General features: G+C 43.3%; 1 protein-coding gene across 1 annotated transcript; it reads right to left on the minus strand.

Moving 5' to 3' along the window:
* Positions 1 to 541: 541 nt before the first annotated feature.
* LOC110493720 (protocadherin Fat 4) lies at positions 542 to 16,984 on the minus strand. The gene is made up of 30 exons (XM_021568138.2): positions 16,801 to 16,984; positions 15,884 to 15,949; positions 15,437 to 15,600; positions 15,138 to 15,182; positions 14,914 to 15,003; positions 14,697 to 14,786; positions 14,094 to 14,201; positions 13,884 to 13,997; positions 13,683 to 13,776; positions 12,228 to 12,340; positions 11,840 to 12,013; positions 11,477 to 11,605; positions 11,055 to 11,210; positions 10,713 to 10,893; positions 10,275 to 10,408; positions 9,239 to 10,186; positions 7,061 to 7,186; positions 6,379 to 6,624; positions 6,005 to 6,103; positions 5,646 to 5,818; positions 5,292 to 5,443; positions 4,856 to 5,163; positions 4,596 to 4,706; positions 4,283 to 4,474; positions 4,091 to 4,185; positions 3,780 to 3,941; positions 1,649 to 1,828; positions 1,376 to 1,453; positions 1,162 to 1,201; positions 542 to 1,073 (listed from the first exon to the last, which is right to left on the minus strand). The coding sequence occupies exons 1-30, from the start codon at positions 16,877 to 16,879 to the stop codon at positions 975 to 977; spliced, it is 4,746 nt and encodes a 1,581-aa protein (XP_021423813.2). The 5' UTR covers positions 16,880 to 16,984; the 3' UTR covers positions 542 to 974.
* Between the last annotated feature and the right edge of the window lie 1,836 nt (positions 16,985 to 18,820).

The following is an 18,820-nucleotide window of genomic DNA, read 5'->3' on the forward strand; positions in this document are numbered from 1 at the left end:
GCGTGGTGAAGGGTACACAAATAGATTTGACATTTAAATGTAGTTAAAGAAGTGGTGTGGTGGTAACTTACTTTAAAACTGTCTTCTTACTCTTAACAGTAATATAGAAAAATATTGGTGTGTCAGTTGTGATTGGGGTATAGTGAAGACATTATCAGGGCAGTTTATTTTCCCTTAAATATTCACCAGAAACAATCATTTCACAGCTATTTTTTTTAAACAATCCTTCGGGGGGGACATGCACCTGGACCCCCCCCCCCCCTAGATGGGTGTTGACCCTGGCCCCCTCCAATTTCTAACAAAATGTTACGCCCTTGCCTTCAGGACAAGTATTTGGAAACACCCCACCATCCATCAGACCTACAATGGTAATGGTACAATAGCAAAAAAAACTAAAATGAGTCTTATTGGACAAGTCCAGGTAATCCCGTTTCAATCTGTTTTCTTCCGTTTGGTGCATAATGAACACGAGTCTGTCTCAAGCTCGAGCCAGTTCTAAAGGTTTGAGTCTAAGCATTAGCATAGAGAAATGTTGGTAAAAAATAAGACACTTTCTATCCAGGGTATGTCTTTTTTTATTAGTTAAACCTAAATGCAGTGAAAAGTTGGTTCAGGTATGTTTGGTGACAGAGGAAATACATACTCATTAGCACTCAGAAACAATGTATTAGCATATAAAATAATTCATAGTAAGTGCTATTCTTAGTGCTAAAATGTTCATATTCATATCATAGCCGTTTCTATTTTTACATTTATTGGCCAAAGGTCTTTGTTTGTTTTACAGAGGAATGCTCCTAATATGAGTGCAGCATAGACTGTAGCCAGCAATTGACGGTCAAAGCATTAGTGCATTAGCCAACCAATAAGTCAGAGTAAACTAATCTTTTCTTCATTGCAGTGTTGCTCCATCTGTCTCACTGCTCTGGTGCACATTCATTGTGTGTGCTTTATTTGTGTTTAGTTGTCAGTGGGACCTAAAGAGAGAAGTTATGGCTGTCACCATCTTCATCTTGTCTGTCACACTCTGGCTCTGCCTCCTGTGAAGTCTTACTCTTTCTCCATGACCGTTGCCCCTAAAAAACAACAGCATGGATCATCGCCCTTGACCAACAAATCGCACTGTATATTTGAACGGCCTGTGTTTGGCCTCTGGGTTCTTACCTGTTGTGAGCCTGTTGCGGATGCCTTCATATCGCTATTTCTAAAGCAGAAGAAAAGGCGGATGAGAAAAAACTTGCATAGTAGCTGTCTAAAAATGAGAAAGTATTCATTTGAAATATTACTCGTTCAATTGCATCCCATCATCATTTAATCAGTCTCAAATGAATCAAACGTTAAGACGCCATATGTATTGCATATTCAAACAGTACTTTACGTGTAAGATTCATTTCGCCTATCAATGTCAAAGCTTTCCCTACAGGAGTCCTCTGTGGGTTCTTTCATCCTTCTGAACCTGAAAAGAAATGGAGATGTTGAAACAGTGGTTAGCCTAGAATAATTTGTATCATAGTCATTTTGGGGGATAAGGGGGTCATAATTGCAATTATGGCTAGTGGCAAGGGCTTGATTCATTATCATAAGTAATTTCTTGCTAATCTTAACTTAATGCTAATAACACACACTAAGCAAACATGAATGAGCTACTCACTTGATAACGGTGAACGTCACCATCGCCACCAATCCCAGCAGACTCAGGACGACCAGGACGATGACTATGACCTGGTCAGAGGCAGGGTCGGCTGACTCCTCCTCCATCACATGCTCCAGCCCCGCCCCAAACACCTTCTCTAGCTCTGCCTTCACCGTGCCCGCCTCGCTCTGCAGCTTGCTGTGGGCAACATCAGAGAACGGCCATTAAATCAAAGTGTATTTGTCACATAAACATGGTTAGCAGATGTTAATGTAAGTATAGCGCAAAATGCTTGTGCTTCTAGTTCCGACATTGCAGTAATAACCAACGAGTAATCTAACCTAACAATTCCACAACTACCATATACACATAAGTGTAAAGGGATGAAGAATATGTACATAAAAATAAATGAATGAGTGATGGTACAGAACGGCATAGGCAAGATGCAGTAGATGGTATCGAGTATATACATACGAGATGAGTAATGTAGGATGGCATTGTTTTAAGTGGCTAGTAATACATTTTTACATACATTATTAAAGTGGCTGGAGTTGAGTCAGTATGTTGGCAGCAGCCACTCACTGTTAGTGGTGGCTGTTTAACAGTCTGATGGCCTTGAGATATAAGCTGTTTTTCAGTCTCGGTCCCTGCACCTGTACTGACCTCGCCTTCTGGGTGATAGCGGCGTGAACAGGCAGTGGCTCGGGTGGTTGTTGCCCTTGATGATCTTTATGGCCTTCCTGTGACATTGGGTGGTGTAGGTGTCCTGGAGGGCAGGTAGTTTGACTCCGGTGATGCGTTGTGCAGACCTCACTACCCTCTGGAGAGCCTTACGGTTGTGGACGGAGCAGTTGCCGTACCAGGCGGTGATACAGCCCGACAGGATGCTCTCGATTGTGCATCTGTAGAAGTCTGTGAGTGCTTTTGGTGACAAGACAAATTTATTCAGCCTCCTGAGGTTGAAGAGGTGCTGCTGTGCCTTCTTCACCACGCTGTCTGTTTGGGTGGACCATTTCAGTTTGTCCGTGATAAAACTTACTACCCTCTCCACTTCTGTCCTGTCGATGTGGATAGGGGGTGCTCCCTCTGCTGTTTCCTGAAGTCCACGATCATCTCCTTAGTTTTGTTGACATTGAGTGTGAGGTTATTTTCCTGACACTACTCTCCGAGGGCCCTCACCTCATCCCTGTAGGCCATCTCGTCGATGTTGGTAATCAAGCCTACCACTGTAGTGTCGTCCGCAAACTTGATGATTGAGTTGGAGGCGTGCATGGCCATGCAGTCGTGGGTGAACAGAGAGTAAAGGAGAGGGCTCATAACGCACCCTTGTGGGGCCCCAGTGTTGAGGATCAGCGGGGTGGAGATGTTGTTACCTACCCTCACCACCTGGGGGCGACCCATCAGGAAGTCCAGTACCCAGTTGCACAGGGCGGGGTCGAGACCCAGGGCCTCGAGCTTGATGATGAGTTTGGAGGGTACTATGGTGTTAAATGCTGAGCTGTAGTCGATGAACAGCATTGTCACATAGGTGTTCCTCTTGTCCAGATGGGTTAGGGCAGTGTGATGCGATTGCGTTGTCTGTGGACCTATTTGGGCGGTAAGCAAATTGGAGTGGGTCTAGGGTGTCAGGTAGGGTGGAGGTGATATGGTCCTTGACTAGTCTCTCAAAGCACTTCATGATGACGGAAGTGAGTGCTACGGGGCGGTAGTCGTTTAGCTCAGTTACCTTAGCTTTCTTGGGAACAGGGACAATGGTGGCCCTCTTGAAGCATGTGGGAACAGCAGACTGGGATAAGGATTGATTGAATATGTCCGTAAACACACCAGCCAGCTGGTCTGCGCATTAGGGGCTTATTCTCAAGAATGCAACGTCACATTGCAGATTTTTCCGATTAGATTTGTATCGTGTAGAACAGACATGGATGTTCATCGTGCTGAATAGAAAATTGTGGAAGCAATGTTGCGTCCAGTCATTGTATGTCTATTTCAACTACTAAAGAATGTTCCACAAAAATTCCCTTAATGAGACCAACCCCAGACTCGCCATCCTCAAAGTTAAACTTTAACCAACAACGGCTTTGATTTTCTCATTATAGGATGGCCTACTTTGTTGTGGATTAAGTGATTTTCAACAACACATTGATCTTACCTTTTGACGTCTTTGGCAGGGATGACTTCCCCGCTGTTCACGGCAATGAAGCTGACGTACGTCCTGGCGGCGCTCCCAGATTCCCGGGACGCAACAGCTCCTCTGCTGGTGCTGGAAATCTCTATCACCTTCACGGTCCAGCCCAGAACTCGCCCTAAAGACCTAAGAGACACAGAGAACGAGAGGCATATGAAAAAGACTGAGGAAGAGAGAGTGTTGAAAGTGGGCAAAAGGATCCTGTCTAACAGCCCCACACTTTTGTGTGGTTCATATTGTGTGGTACAAAAACTTTATCAGTTATAATATCTTACTCTTCCATCTCAGGGACCTTCTTCTCCACAACATTGGTGGCCTGGTTGAGGGAGATGACTACGACATCATTACTGGCACTTCCCTGCACGTCCACCTGGGGGCAGAATAGAGCAGCATACTGTAACTACTGTTGCAAGTGTGTTAAGTCATGTGTGTTACCATATGTACAGTACACTGTTGTCACCACTCACCTCCACCCTGGTTGTAGCATGGAGTCCTTTAGGATCTGTGGCCTTCACCAGGACGGTGGTTGTCTTTCCTTCTAATCCCACCGCTGACACCACGTACACCTGGCCTGTGGAACGGTCCACGTCGAAAGACGAGCTGGACTCTGTCAGACTGTAGTCCAGACGACCGCTGTCACCACTGTCTGGGTCTGTGGCCTGGGGAGAGGGACGAAGAGTGGGGGGTCAGGATGGAGGAGCTGGATGAGAACTTATGTCAACTTTGACATGGCACCAGGGATGTAGTGGTTATCCCGCTGTTCACTTTTGCATCCCTTACCTGAACTTGGACCACAGGGTATTTGTATGGGGCAATGCTGAAGATCTTGGCTTCATAAGTCTCTTCCTTGAACTCTGGGGCCTCGTTCACATCTTCCACCTGTACCCTGACCTGAGAGGAAGAGTGAGGGAAGAGAGTGAGAGACGAAAGATTACTTGTGATCCGAAATCTGTTCCCCCATATGATGAGATATTTTCATCTAAGCAACACCTCTAAAACGTCCTCTAAATCTGGTCGCCAGGTACCCGGATGAGTCATACCATTGCGACGGCAGAAGTAGGGGGAGTCCTGGAGTCCACTGCCTCCACCTCCAGGATGTACCACTCCTCAGTCTCTTTGTCCAGCGGCTCTTTGGTGGTGAGGGCTCCTAGGGCATCGACGGAGAACAGGTCCATGTGCGTGTTCAGGAAATAATTAACCACAAACACGGGGCTCCCTGGTGATGCCTTCACTGTCCCCACGGGTCTCCCTTTTGGTTCGTTCTCCGGAACGTTGAAGTTGTAGGAGGAGTTCTCAAAGGCCACGTCCACTCCAAGGCTGACAGTCATCAGGAAGACCTGGACATTGGCTATGAGGCGAAAAGAGAGAACACACACAGATTTAGTATCCATCATTATTCAGACTAACATATGAAATAATACACTCTAACCCAACGTTACAAAAACACACGTCCAATTGCGATGCTCGATCCCTGACCTGTGGAGTTCAGAGGAGGCATCCCGCTGTCCTTTGCCATTGCAGTGAGTTCAAGCAGTGTGTCCTCCATGACATCCGAAAGGTCAGAGACCACAGTCACATCTCCTGTGCTACCATTCAGGGCCAAGCGAGGGGAGGCGCCTGAGGAGAAACTAGATAGCCAGAGGAGGAGCATTTGACGCATAACTCAGTGTAGGAACAGACGCATTTCTTCAACATTGTTAAGGATCCATTTAGGCCGATTTTATTCCTTAATTTGGACTTGAAACTCATCTCTACAGTATCGGCTCCACGACTGGGAGTAGAAAGTACAACAGAGGTGTGTGTGAGTTTTGACAGCAGTGCATGGCTAACCTGTAGGTGATGAGTGCGTTCAGGTCCATGTCCTTGTCTGTGGCAGAGAGGGTCAACAGCACGTCCCCCACTTTGGTGTCCTTCACCAGGATGCTCTTCGTGTACGTACTGGCACTGAACACCGGCGTGTTGTCATTAACATCTGTCACGCTCACTCTGATGCTGGTCATGTTCTGGTGAAGCGGGGTTGGAATGGTTCAAACCAACTGTGTGTAAGAAGGCAGGCTGCACAGAACTTTGATATTGTGTGTTATGGTATTGTGGTGTATAGTGTTATGATATGGTACTGCTATGGTAATGTCGTACTGATTTCAGGGTGAAGGGACCCTATAAATTAGGCCACTGTTTGTATATAGTACCTGTCTCTGTGGTGTCCCCTTGTCAGTAGCCACAATGACCAGCTCATAGATGTCCTTGGTCTCCCGATCCAGAGGACCCACAACCAGTAGCATCCCATCCTTCAGCACAAGACACACTAGTGTAAATACGCAGTGTTACCCTAACAACATTGCTCATGATTAAGTGAGTATGAGAAGCCGTGAGAAGAAACATGGTTTGCCAATGATGAGGTCATCAAAAGCGTCTGCTTTTTTGTGTGTGTTTGGTCATTTCTTAATCAAAATGATTGACACCTCAGTAAACAAACCTGGTACCCTAGATCCAAATTCTCATCTAACAAAATGTATTATGTAAAGAAGGTTCACCAGGAGCTTCATTATTTGGTTGGACTCACCTCCCTGAAGCGAAATGGCGTGGCAGATGAGGAGATGGAGATGGTGACTTCTCCGTTGGAGCCGAGATCTGAGTCTGTGGCAAGGATACGGTACACCTCTCCTGGAGACTTGTCAGAGTACTCCCCCTCAGGGAAAGGGATGGGGTCTGGAAGAGTAGGGAACTGGGGTGTGTTGTCATTGTAGTCCAGAACGGTGATGTTGAGCTGGGCTGTGGCGTTCAGGCCATCTTTGTCCACCGCCACCACCTGAACACAGTGAGAGGGTTACGATTTTTAACACTTGACGTAGTTGACAAACCTTAGCATGTCATTTTGTTGAAATTGTTGACTCCAAAGTGTAACGTTGTTGACCGTCATGGTCTCGCTGAGCATCTTAAGTCAAATTATCAGCCTGCTTTTGCCTATCCACGTTGTACATTTTTATCACCTATATGACTTAACAACATGAGCCAAGACAATGTTCACTTTGGTGTCCAGGTGGGGTTGAGGTCCGGGTGATAGGAAGAGATAGATTGTCCCCCAGTTGCGTCCTTGCCCATCGTTAAGATATGAAAACGTTTCCCCACTCTACATAGATTACATTTATGGAAGTAGACCCAACTGTTATTGGGGCCTATATTTGTGTGTAGACCGTATGAGAAATGCAGATGAAGCACATGTCGGTTGACATGATGTAGTATACCTTTAAAACATAGTTATCCTTTGTCTCTCTGTCCAAGGTGACGTCATTCTTCAGGGAAACAACACCTTGTTTATTTATGTTGAAAGTGTCACTGGTAAATATGAAGTCACCATTCGAGAATCCACCCTAAAAGGAAGAGATTATGGTGTCAGTTTATCATTCCAAAATGAGTCATTAATGTTTTAGTGGGATGGTTGTATTGAAATATTTTCAGATTGTTAAAATCGTCATGAAATACACCATTTATATATTGTCATCGATATACAGTACCAGTCAAAAGTTTGGACACACCTACTCATGCTAGGGTTTTTCGGTATTTTTAAAATGTTCTACATTGTAGAATAATAGTAAAGACATCAAAACTATGAAATAACACATATGGAATCATGTAGTAAGCAAAACATTTTTAAACAAATCTAAATCTATTTGAGATTCTTCAAAGTAGCCACCCTTTGCCTTGATTACAGCTTTGCACACTCTTGGCATTCTGTCAACCAGCTTCATGAGGTAGTCACCTGGAATGCATTTCAATTAACAGGTGTGCCTTGTTAATTTGTGGAATTTATTTCCTTCCTAATGCGTTTGAGACAATCAGTTGTGTTGTGACATACAGAAGATAGCCCTATTTGGTAAAAGACCATGTCAATATTATGGCAAGAACAGCTCAAATAAGAAAAGAGAAACTACAGTCCATCATTACTTTAAGACATGAAGGTCAGTCAATCCGGAAAAGAACTTTGAAAGTTTCTTCAAGTGCAGTCTCAAAAACCATCAAACGCTATGATGAAACTCTCTCATCAGGACCGCCACAGGAAAGGAAGACCGAGTTACCTCTACTGCAGAGGACAAATTCATTAGAGATAACTGCACCTCAGATTGCAGCCCAAATACATGCTTCACAGAGTTCAAGTAACAAACACATCTCAACATCAATTGTTCAGAAGAGACTGCGTGTATCAAGCCTTCATTGTCAAATTGCTGCAAAGAAACCACTACTAAAGGACACCAATGGTCCAAGAAACATGAGCAATGGACATTAGACCGGTGGAAATCTGTCATTTGATTTGATCCAAATTTGAGATTTTTGGTTCCAACCACCGTGTCTTTGTGAGATGCAGCGGAGGGGAACGGATGATCTCTGCATGTGTGGATCCCACTTTGGAGCATGGAGGAGGAGGTGTGATGGTGCTTTCCTGCTGACAGTGTCTGGGATTTATTTAGAATTCAAGGCACAAGTGTGCCACAGCATTCTGTAGCGATATGCCATCCCATCTGGTTTGTGCTTAGTGGGATTATTATTTGTTTTTCAACAGGACAATGACCCAACACACCTCCAGGCTGTGTAAGGGCTATTTGACCAAGAAGGAGAGTGATGGAGTGCCTCATCAGATAACCTGGCCTCCACAATCACCCGACCTCAACCCATTATTTTTTTTTTATTTAACCTTTATTTAACTAGGCAAGTCAGTTAAGAACAAAGTATTGTTTACAATTACAGCCTAGGAACAGTGGGTTAACTGCCTTGTTCAGGGGCAGAACGACAGATTTTTACCTTGTCGGCTCGGGGATTCAATCTTGCAACCTTTCGGTTACTAGTCCAACGCTCTAACCACTAGGCTACCTGCCACCCTGTGAGATGGCTTGGGATTAGTTGGACAGCAGATCGAAGGAAAAGCAGCCAACAAGTGCTCAGCACATGTGGGAACTCCTTCAAGACTGTTGGAAAAGCATTCCAAGTGAAGCTGGTTGAGAGAATGCCAAGAATGTGCAAAGCTGTCATCAAGGGAAAGGATGGCTACTTTGAAGAATCTCAAATATAAAATATATTTTGATTTGTTTAACACTTTTTTGGTTCCTACATGATTCCATACGTGTAATTTCATCGTTTTGATGCCTTCACTATTATTATACAATGCAGAAAATAGTAAAAATAAAGAAAAACCCTTGAATGAGCAGGTGTAAATTTTTTTGACTGGTACTGTATATATTGTCATTGATTATATATAGTAGTTGATATATCGTCATTGTTATACTGTAATCGATATACCGTAGTCAATATTTTTCATATCGTGCAGATATATCACTGATCTCAATGTAGATGGAAATGTTATAGATTGTTTATATCATAACGAAATATAATCGATCTCATGATGATAATGGCAGTCTAATTTCTCTGACCTCATCCTCATCGGTGACCTCCAGGGTCACGATAGCCGCTCCGCTGGCCAGGTTCTCAGAGACGGCGACATCGTAACGCTCTGCGCTAAACTGAGGCGGGTTGTTGTTCACATCTTTCACCCTCACCACCACTGAACCATTCCCAATGAGGGACGGGGTCCCCCCATCTGCAGCCTGTACCATTAGGTTGTACACCTTCACTGCTCCATAGTCCAAGGCCTGCGCCAGCCGCAGTTCCCCAGTGGACGAGTCCAGCTGGAAGAACGCCACGGTCGAGGGAGGGTCTTGCAGAAATATACTATAGGTCACTACACCGTTTGTGCCTTCGTCAAGGTCCACCGCTTCTAGTGTGACCAGTGTCGTTCCCACAGACTCTGTTTCTAAGACCTCAACCTCATATTCCGTCTTGGAGAAACTTGGAACATTGTCGTTGATGTCAGATACTTGAATGAGCAGAGTGGCGGTTGCGGAGAGAGCTGGACGACCTTGGTCCTGAGCCACCACCTCCAGGGTGAACTCTGCTTTGGTCTCTCTGTCCAGCGCCCCAGCCAGGGACACCATCCCTATTTTGGGATCGATAGCGAACTTCCCCTCGCCTCCCCGGAGGGCATAGCGGAGCTCCCTGTTGAAGCCGTTGTCCGCGTCCGTGGCGGTCATGGCAGTGAGGTTGGCCCCTACCTCCGTATCCTCAGGGACCAGTTGTGTCACAGAGCTGGCGTCAAACACGGGGCTGTTGTCATTGATGTCAATCACTTCCACCACAACGGTTGCCTCATCGCTGCTTGTGCCATCCGAGATTGAGATCTGGACTGAGTAGTTATTTTGGGTCTCATAGTCCAGTTTGACCTTGGAGGTGAAAACGCCTTTGGAGTCGATGGCAAACTTGTCGGCGTCTGTCAGGACCTGAAGCGTCACGGGAACTACTGTAGTTACTGCTAGGAATGTCAGCTGTATATGGGGTGACAAAAATGTTATAGGATCGATCTGGTTGTTTTTTTCAGATGAAGTAGAATTTAGTGGTTCTGGGGAAGTTCACCTTGACAATCACCGTCCCTGGATCCGTCTCTTCCTCTATCCTCCCACGGTAAGTGTTCAAGAGGAACTGGGGGTTGGAATCTCCAGGTGCCTGGATCTCCACTAGCACCGAGGAGGAACGGGATATTACGCCACCTACAGGACGGGAGAGGAGAACAGTCACTTTGGGCTGCAATTTCTTTGGGAACTTTTAACCAAATCTCCAGCTGTTGACCGACTAGCCTCCTGTAGATATACACTATTCCTCTCATATTATTTTAGTCTACAGTGTATATATACTATGGTTACTAGACTATGGTATGTTTGCTTGAGTTGCTTGTGTTCTTTCACATATCTCAACTTTACGCTCAGATTAATTCTGCACTACATTGCGCTCCACAAAATAGTTTACATGACACTACCTTCAAGTTCTCTATACAGAGACTGTACCTAGACTCACCATCTCTTGCTGCCACATAGAGAGGGAACTGAAGGACCTTGTTCTCCTCCAGAGGAATGTTTTTTTCCAGTTTTATCTCGCCTGTGTTTTCGTCGATGGAGAAATATCCTTCCAGGTTCCCAAACTCTATTGAGTACTTGACCTGTCCATTAGCACCAGCATCCAGATCGGCTGCTTCAACCTACCAATCACATGGTGTGGTGACCAAAGCAATACCATTGTTTTCTTTTTACAATAGTGTTACTATGGCTATCATGTATTTCCCACATTGTAAATGGCTCTGACAAAACACTTTAACAAACACAGTGACGAATTGAGGTTCAAGGTTAGAAGCCATCTCACCTGGGTAACCAACATCCCCACTGTTTGGTTCTTGAAGACCTTGCCCTCGTACCTGGAGCTCTTAAATTGAGGACTGTTGTCATTCTCATCCAGGAGGGTGACGTTCACATCAGCCAACACAACGTGGTTAGGCAGGTCATTTTCCCGTGCTTCAATCTTCATATTGGATGTAGGGAAGACATGGGAAGGTGTTCAACAGCATACCAACTGACGTGTGCACTCCCCATTGGGACAGATTTCTTGATAAGACATGTTTTATTAGATGGTACAGGGCACTGCCAAGTGCCATTAGACCTGGAGTTTGCACCTTTTTAGACATATTTACAGGTTCCTTGCTGATTTGTTAGCTATTGTGATTATGTCAGCTGCTAAATGGATAAAAGTTGTAGGTCTGAGTACTGTTATGTTTCAGAGTGTCTGACCTGAAAGAGGAAGTTTCCAACAGTCTCCCTGTCCAGGTCAGCTGAACTCTTCACTATGACAGTTCCATCCAAGAGTATAGAGAAAGGTACAGACTCCGGAAGGATCTGCAACGTTCCCACAAATCCACCCTGAGACAAAGACAAAATGGTTTCATGTCCAATTGGGGGGGGGGGGGTGAAGTTTTAAAATGAAGCGTGACAAATGATTTGGCTCATGTAGAAACAGACACAACTCAAGATACCAATGTGTAAACTGTTTTGATATATGCACTTATTGACATCGCTTCCTAACTCGAGTAGTGAAATACATCTCTTTTTGTGTAAATCCATCACCCATTTTTATTTTTATGCCACTGTACCTACCTTGTCCAGGTCAGTGATTGTGACTCTGAAAACAACTGTGTCTTTTTGAGAGTTCTCCAATATTGCGAAAGAGTAGCTAGCTTTGTCAAACTCTGGAGCGTTGTCATTGACGTCCTCGATTGTAACAGACACCAAAGCGTCAGCGGACTTTAGGCTGTCATCCTGCTGAGATGCCTGGAAGGAAGTGATAGATGTTGATATTTGACATCCATAACTTGGGATGTATACAACGGTCACCAGCCCTCCTGATGCCCATACCATGTTAACTGTCTTAATGCACTTGTGATTGTGAATAAATCTACAGTGAGAATGAACTGAGAGAAGTACGGTTTTACTTATTTAGAGTAATCGTAAAACGCTAGAATGCTATAGCTACAATTCCCAATACCTTGATATTGACAGTGACTGTGGATATCTCCTCTCTGTCCAGCCCAGTCACCACAGAGATGACTCCACTGTTTGTGTCGATGTTGAAGTTACTGAGATACTTGCTTGGCGATACTGAGGTAAAGTCACACAACAACATTCCACCACAATGTGAACAGAACCTCATACATACGTTTTCATGCAAATATGATATTCTGATGGTTTCCATATGCAAAGATACATTTGGTCATGGAGTGTATGTGGACACTTGCTCGACGAACATCTCATTACAAAATCATGGGCATTAATATAACCACCTCCACTCTTCTGGGAAGGCTTTCCACTAGATGTTGGAACATTGCTGCGGGGACATGCTTCCATTCAGCCACGAGCATTAGTGAGGTTGGGCCTGGCTCGCAGTCTGCGTTTTCAATTCAACCCAAAAGTGTTCAATGGGGTTGAAGTCAGGGCTCTGTGCAGACCAGTCAAGTTCTTCCACACCGATATCGACAAACCATTTCTGTATGGACCTCACTTTGTGCACGGGAGCATTGTCATGCTGAAACAGGAAAGGGCCTTCCCCAAATTGTTGCCACAAAGTTGGAAGCACAGAATCGTCTAAAATGTAATTGTATGTTGTAGCATTAAGATTTCCCTTCACTGGAACTAAGGGGCCTAGCCCAAACAATGAAAGACCGCCTCAGACCATTTCTTCTCCACCAAACTTTACAGTTGGCACTATGCATTGAGGCAGGTAGCGTTGTCCTGGCATCCGCCAAACCCAGATTTGTCCGCCGGACTGCCCAATGGTGAAGCGTGATTCATTCCAGAGAATGAGTTTCCACTGCTCCAGAGTGCAATGGCGGTGAGCATTACACCACTCCAGCCGACGCTTGGCATTGTGCATGGTGATCTTAGGCTTGGCCATGGAAACCCATTTCATGAAACTCCCAACGAACAGTTACTGTGCTGACGTTGCTTTCAGAGGCAGTTTGGAACTCGGTAGGGAGTGTTGAAACCGATTGATGATTTTTACGTGTTTCAGTACTCGGCAATCCCATTCTGTGAGCTTGTGTGGCCTACCACTTTGCGCCTGAGCCGTTGTTGCTCCTAGATGTTTCCACTTCACAATAACAGCACTTACAGTTGACCGGGGCAGCTCTACAGTAGCAGGGCAGAAACTGGACGAACTGTCTTGTTGGAAAGGTGGCATCATATGAGGGTGCCACATTTTAAGCCACTGAGCTATTCAGTAAGGCCATTCTACTGGCAATATTTGTCTATGGAGATTGCATGGCTGTGTGCTTGAGTTTATACACCTGTCAGCGACGGGCATGGCTGAAATAGGCAAATCGACTAATTTGAATGGGTGTCAACATACTTTTGTATATATAGTGTACTTGTTTCATATCAACAACAAAAATCCTAAGACTGATGGGAGTTGTAGTTCAAGCCTGTGGTAAAAGCCTCAGATTACCTGAACTGATGCTGTAGACTATAGCCACATTAATGCCAGTGTCTCCATCTTGTGCTTTTATGCCCTCTGGCTGGATGGTGAGGAAAGGCCCTGTCTAAAGAGGAGATGATGTATTAAATAGACATCACAACCATAGCAACACAGTGGCTTTAAGGATACATATATGACATTTTGTAGTCTGATGGGTATGATAACACTCACTTGTTCTTCCTGTATGGTAGCCTGGTAAAGGCTGTGATTGAAATAGGGATTCAGATTATCAAAGTCCGTAATCTCAAGAACAACGTCTGCTGTGTCGAAGAGATCACCATTATCCTAAAAGGAAGGATCCCAGAAGCATTATTAATAGATAAACATGGATATCCATTTCTGGACCAATGTGGTAGGGTGTGATATGATGAGATCACCTACCCGCGCCTCAACTGTGAATTTGTAGTTTTGGGCGACGTTGTAGTTCAGAGGTCTCTTCAGCAGTACAGCCCCATCGTTGCGGACCTCAAATTCAGCGGGTGCTGGGTCCTTAAATAAGGTGGAAGACCAAAGTCATTGTGGAACGGTATCAGAGGAAGAATGAGATAAATCTGTTCAGTCATAATTTCCATTGGGTTATCCAATATCTGCTATAGATTATAGACCTACATTGTACCTGTATATATTTTTGTAAGACAGTTGTATGGACAGTTTAGACTAGCTGTTTACTTTGGTGAATGTGACATATTGATCACTTCGCTGTGACTCATTTATGTGACCAAAAGGATTCGAACCCAGATCTCCTGTCCATCCCTCTAAGCTAAGGGAGCTAATGTAGCTCAGGTGTGGTCACAGAACCACTGCTGTTACACTTATAAAAAAGTATAGACCAGGACCTGAATGTATCAGGCGTCTCAGAGTAGGACTGCTGATCTAGGATCAGGTCTCCCTTCTTATTTATTATTATCTAAAAGACTAAACTGATCCTATATCAGCACTCCTGCTCTGGGACTCTTGGTGAATGCGGGCCCATGTGTGACTCACCAATATGCGGTATGTAATTCTGTTGTTGTTTATGCTGATATCGGCATCCACTGCTTTCACTCTGATCACCTCAGTATTCACTGCCTGAATCTGGAGAGACAAAACACATGGTGGTTAACCACGTAAACAACCCGTAGGGGCTCATTGTATTGCAAGGTGTAAGACAGGAGTATTATGTTTTTGCCAACTCATCTTCTGTAGACTGATGTAGCCTTACCTCAGATATCGTTTTCGTGTACACCTTTTGCTCAAATATTGGAGCGTTGTCATTTAGGTCGGTGACGATAAGTTTTCGTTTATTTTCGAGCTGAAGAGATAATAACAGTTTTATGTCAACAAAATGCACTTCTCATACATTACAATATATTGTTACAATCCATCATATACAGCATACATACTAACCATTGTAACATTAGTGTATAATCTTTCAATTTTACTTACCGCGCCATTCACACACACAACAGAATACCAAAGTTGACCGCCAGTCTACAAGAGAGAGAGGGGGGATAATTGTAAAGTTCAAAACCCTTTGCAGCATGTTCATCAGGAATTAGCCTTCGCCTATTTTGCCAATAAAAAAGCGAACACCTAAAGTGAACCGTCTTGACCATGAATGACGTTGTATAGCTCTGATCCAGAGCGCTACTGCGCATTCCTCTACTGTAAGAGTTTATCAGAGGCACGCGCACCAACACCCTGGACCAGAGCTAGACGTTGTAGAGCCACCATAACCATCTCACCTGTGTTAACAGATCTGCATCCAGCGCCATCTTGGTACGGACTGTTGCATTTGTACTCCCAGGGGTGTAAACTAACTCGAGAAAATTGATGTGTTCTGGAAAGGCATATGCCTCAAGCCTCACGGTATTACCCACGGGGATCTCGTTGAGGACTTCCACTTCCCCTGTTGTAGCATCAGGGGGAGGCAAATATTAATTAGGGTGATGTATAGTACCAGCAATTTCTATTGAATGTTGTTGAATGTTTCCCCCCATTAGTCAATATATTGTTGTTACAAAAAAGACTGAACCCATTCTATAAATCTCATTTTCTCCCCTCATCCAGGCATCTCTCTTTTCCTGTGTAATTGTTTATTAACAGAAATACCAGTAAGACAAACTGGTTTGGTGACTCATGAACAAATATAATACTTGAATGGATATGGCATGGATGACTGCAATGATTACCCTCATATTCCTCATCCACAGTTCCCAGTGTTAGGTCTGACCCTTCAGCACAGTTCACTGATGTACCTAGAAATAAACATTAGGGCAATGGTATTGTTTACGTGGATCTGTAGCATCATGAAATAGCAAATGACAATCTAATCAGGATTCTGGTGAATTCTATTTGAGTTGTGTCAATATCTCCTGTTTTGCATGTTAATTTGCCATTAATACGTGTCGCCTATCAGTTTGCAAACAATGTAAAAAAAATAAAATTTAAAAAATCATTCTTAATAAAGCCTGCATACAAAAATGGTCTCTTTTTATTTTTTTTTTAATAAGGCAGCTCCATATTGCAGGTGTTTCAGCCTAGCTCAGTGCTTTCTGTGGTGGTGGAGCAGCCAGCGGAAAATACGAATCGTAGGGGTTGGTAATGTTCTCTAGTTACGCCATGATTGGCTCAGTGTTCTGTCACTCATGGGGACACTATATCCCTGCAAAATCTACGGGGAGACGCTGCCCTACCAAGATTGACATGCTAAAATCACCACTGTAATTAGGTAACAACAATCTATGCGTCATGGTCTAATGGCAACACTCTCGGATCCAGCCACATATAAGCCGCTCCCTACTGGTTCATTCCCCGCATTTACCCTCCCTACTGTTACTCCAACTTGCCTGTCTCCCCCTCTGTTTACTAATGTCTAAATGAAGTGTCAAAAATACATAATAATAATCTAATAAATAGCTTATATGTGTAAAATAATATAAGAGCATACATTTAGCAAAATACAAAGGCAAATCAATTACCGATTTAACGTTTCTAATTGATCTTAACCATTTTCTATTAATCTACTGTATACAGTATTCCCCAAACCATGTACCGTATTGATATCATACCAATCTTCAAAATGTAGCCACAAACAAACTTTACTCACTGATGGGGATGCCCATGACATCATGAACACATAGAGAGCCTGAGAGGAGTAACATCCACATAAAATGTATAGACCCCATATTGGATGGTGATTGTCCCTACTTTTCTACCCCCTGCTACAGTACCGTCCACAGCACCTGCTTGACCGACTGATTTCCTGAATAAAGGGAATATTGAAATGGCCACTTTATTTACCCTACAATGTATTTATGACTTGCCATTAAGTGTTACTGCCTGACTACAGGGATATAAACAGGTCCAAGGGGCACTGACAACACCATGGAATGTGTTGCGCATTCATTGTAACAGCCACATACAGATGTAGGATCTTAATTTGAGCCAATTTGCTACAGCAGGAAAATAATCCAACAGCAACAGGAAAGTTGAATTATGATGTGGATTAATTAAGGGATTTTTTTTTTTTTGTTGATACATTTTTCGTCAGGGCAAATAAATTCTGAAATCAATGTCCAAATTACAAACTTTAGAAGCCAAATACACTTCAAGTTTGCATTCCCTGCTGTGCAGGATAATTATCAGCAACAAAAGAGTGAACAAATTAAGATCCTACATCGGTAGGGCACTACGTTATAGTATGAAGTCTAAGTTTCATTTCCTTTGTAAGAGGAAAGGGAGTGCTTTATAGTTTTAAACTTCTTCGGGATCGGTGTCCTGTCCACAGGACGGTTGAGCTAACGTAGGCTAATGCGTTTAGACATAGAGATATCTGATATTGGCAGAAAGCTTAGCTATTACAGTGAAAGAATACCATGCTATTGTTTGATGAGAGTGCACAATTTTGAACATTAAAAATTATGAATAAACAAATTAGGCACATTTGGGCAGTCTTGATACAATATGTTAAACAGAAATGCAATGGTTCATTTGATCAGTCTAAAACGTTGCATATTCACTGCTGCCATCTAGTGGCCAAAATCTAAATTGTACCTGGGTTGGAATAATACATTATGGCCTTTCTATTGCATTTCAAAGATGATGGTACAAAAAAAAATACAAAATAAGTTTTTTTTTTTCTTTGTATTATCTTTTACCAGATCTATTGTGTTATTCTCCTACATTCCTTTCACATTTCCACAAACTTCAAAGTGTTTCCTTTCAAATGGTACCAAGAATATGCATATCTTTGCTTCAGGACCTGAGCTACAGGCAGTTAGATTTGGGTATGTCATTTTAGGCGAAAATTGAAAGAAAGGGGCGGATCCTTATTAAGAGTGTCAGTGAGTGTGGTTTCAGTCTTCCCGCCACCAACATATCAATGCCAAAAATCATATAAATTGATCTGGATTAAAGTTTATCCAAAATGGACTCCTAAGCTTGACAGCGCCATGGTAACATGGTGTGTCAATGAAGACTTCCTGTAACTGGTACATTGCCTGTCAAACACACCTCAGCCTTATCACTAAGTTTACCCATATTGAGATAATGGTCAGACCCATACCTAGGATTTGAATGGAGGTTGAACTGTATGTCTGTCTCGGAAAATATCTAGTGCATTTCAATTCATGCTGCAGGGAAATAATGCTTTAATACCCTCACCTCAGATTAAATGGCCAGTTGGCTGTTGCTGTACACATTTCTAGTCCTGTTTGTGGTGACATTAAACTATATATTCAATAAAAACTGAGTGGGAGATGAGGTTATTATGAAACAATGTGATTTGAGAAATCGAGACTGACCATCTTATGATACTGTAAACCGTCTATAAATAGACCATCTTTGACTGTAATCAGTGAACTTTGACCTAAATCACAGCTGGTGTGAGACACACAAAGATACACAGTAGTTCTAAACTACTGCTTGAGAAAAAGGGATTTCAATTGATATGAGAATGAATGTGTGAATCTATTTAAATGAATGTAAACGGGTAATTTTCTATAATATACATTGTAATTTGATGATTTTGAATAAAACACACATTTGGAATATGAGAAACTTTAATAAATGCATTGGAACAGAAACCAAGTTAAAGAAGCTAATTCTCTCTTTCTCTTCATTAATCC

The sequence above is a fragment of the Oncorhynchus mykiss genome, chromosome 17, assembly GCF_013265735.2.
Source record: "Oncorhynchus mykiss isolate Arlee chromosome 17, USDA_OmykA_1.1, whole genome shotgun sequence".
NCBI lineage: Eukaryota > Metazoa > Chordata > Actinopteri > Salmoniformes > Salmonidae > Oncorhynchus > Oncorhynchus mykiss.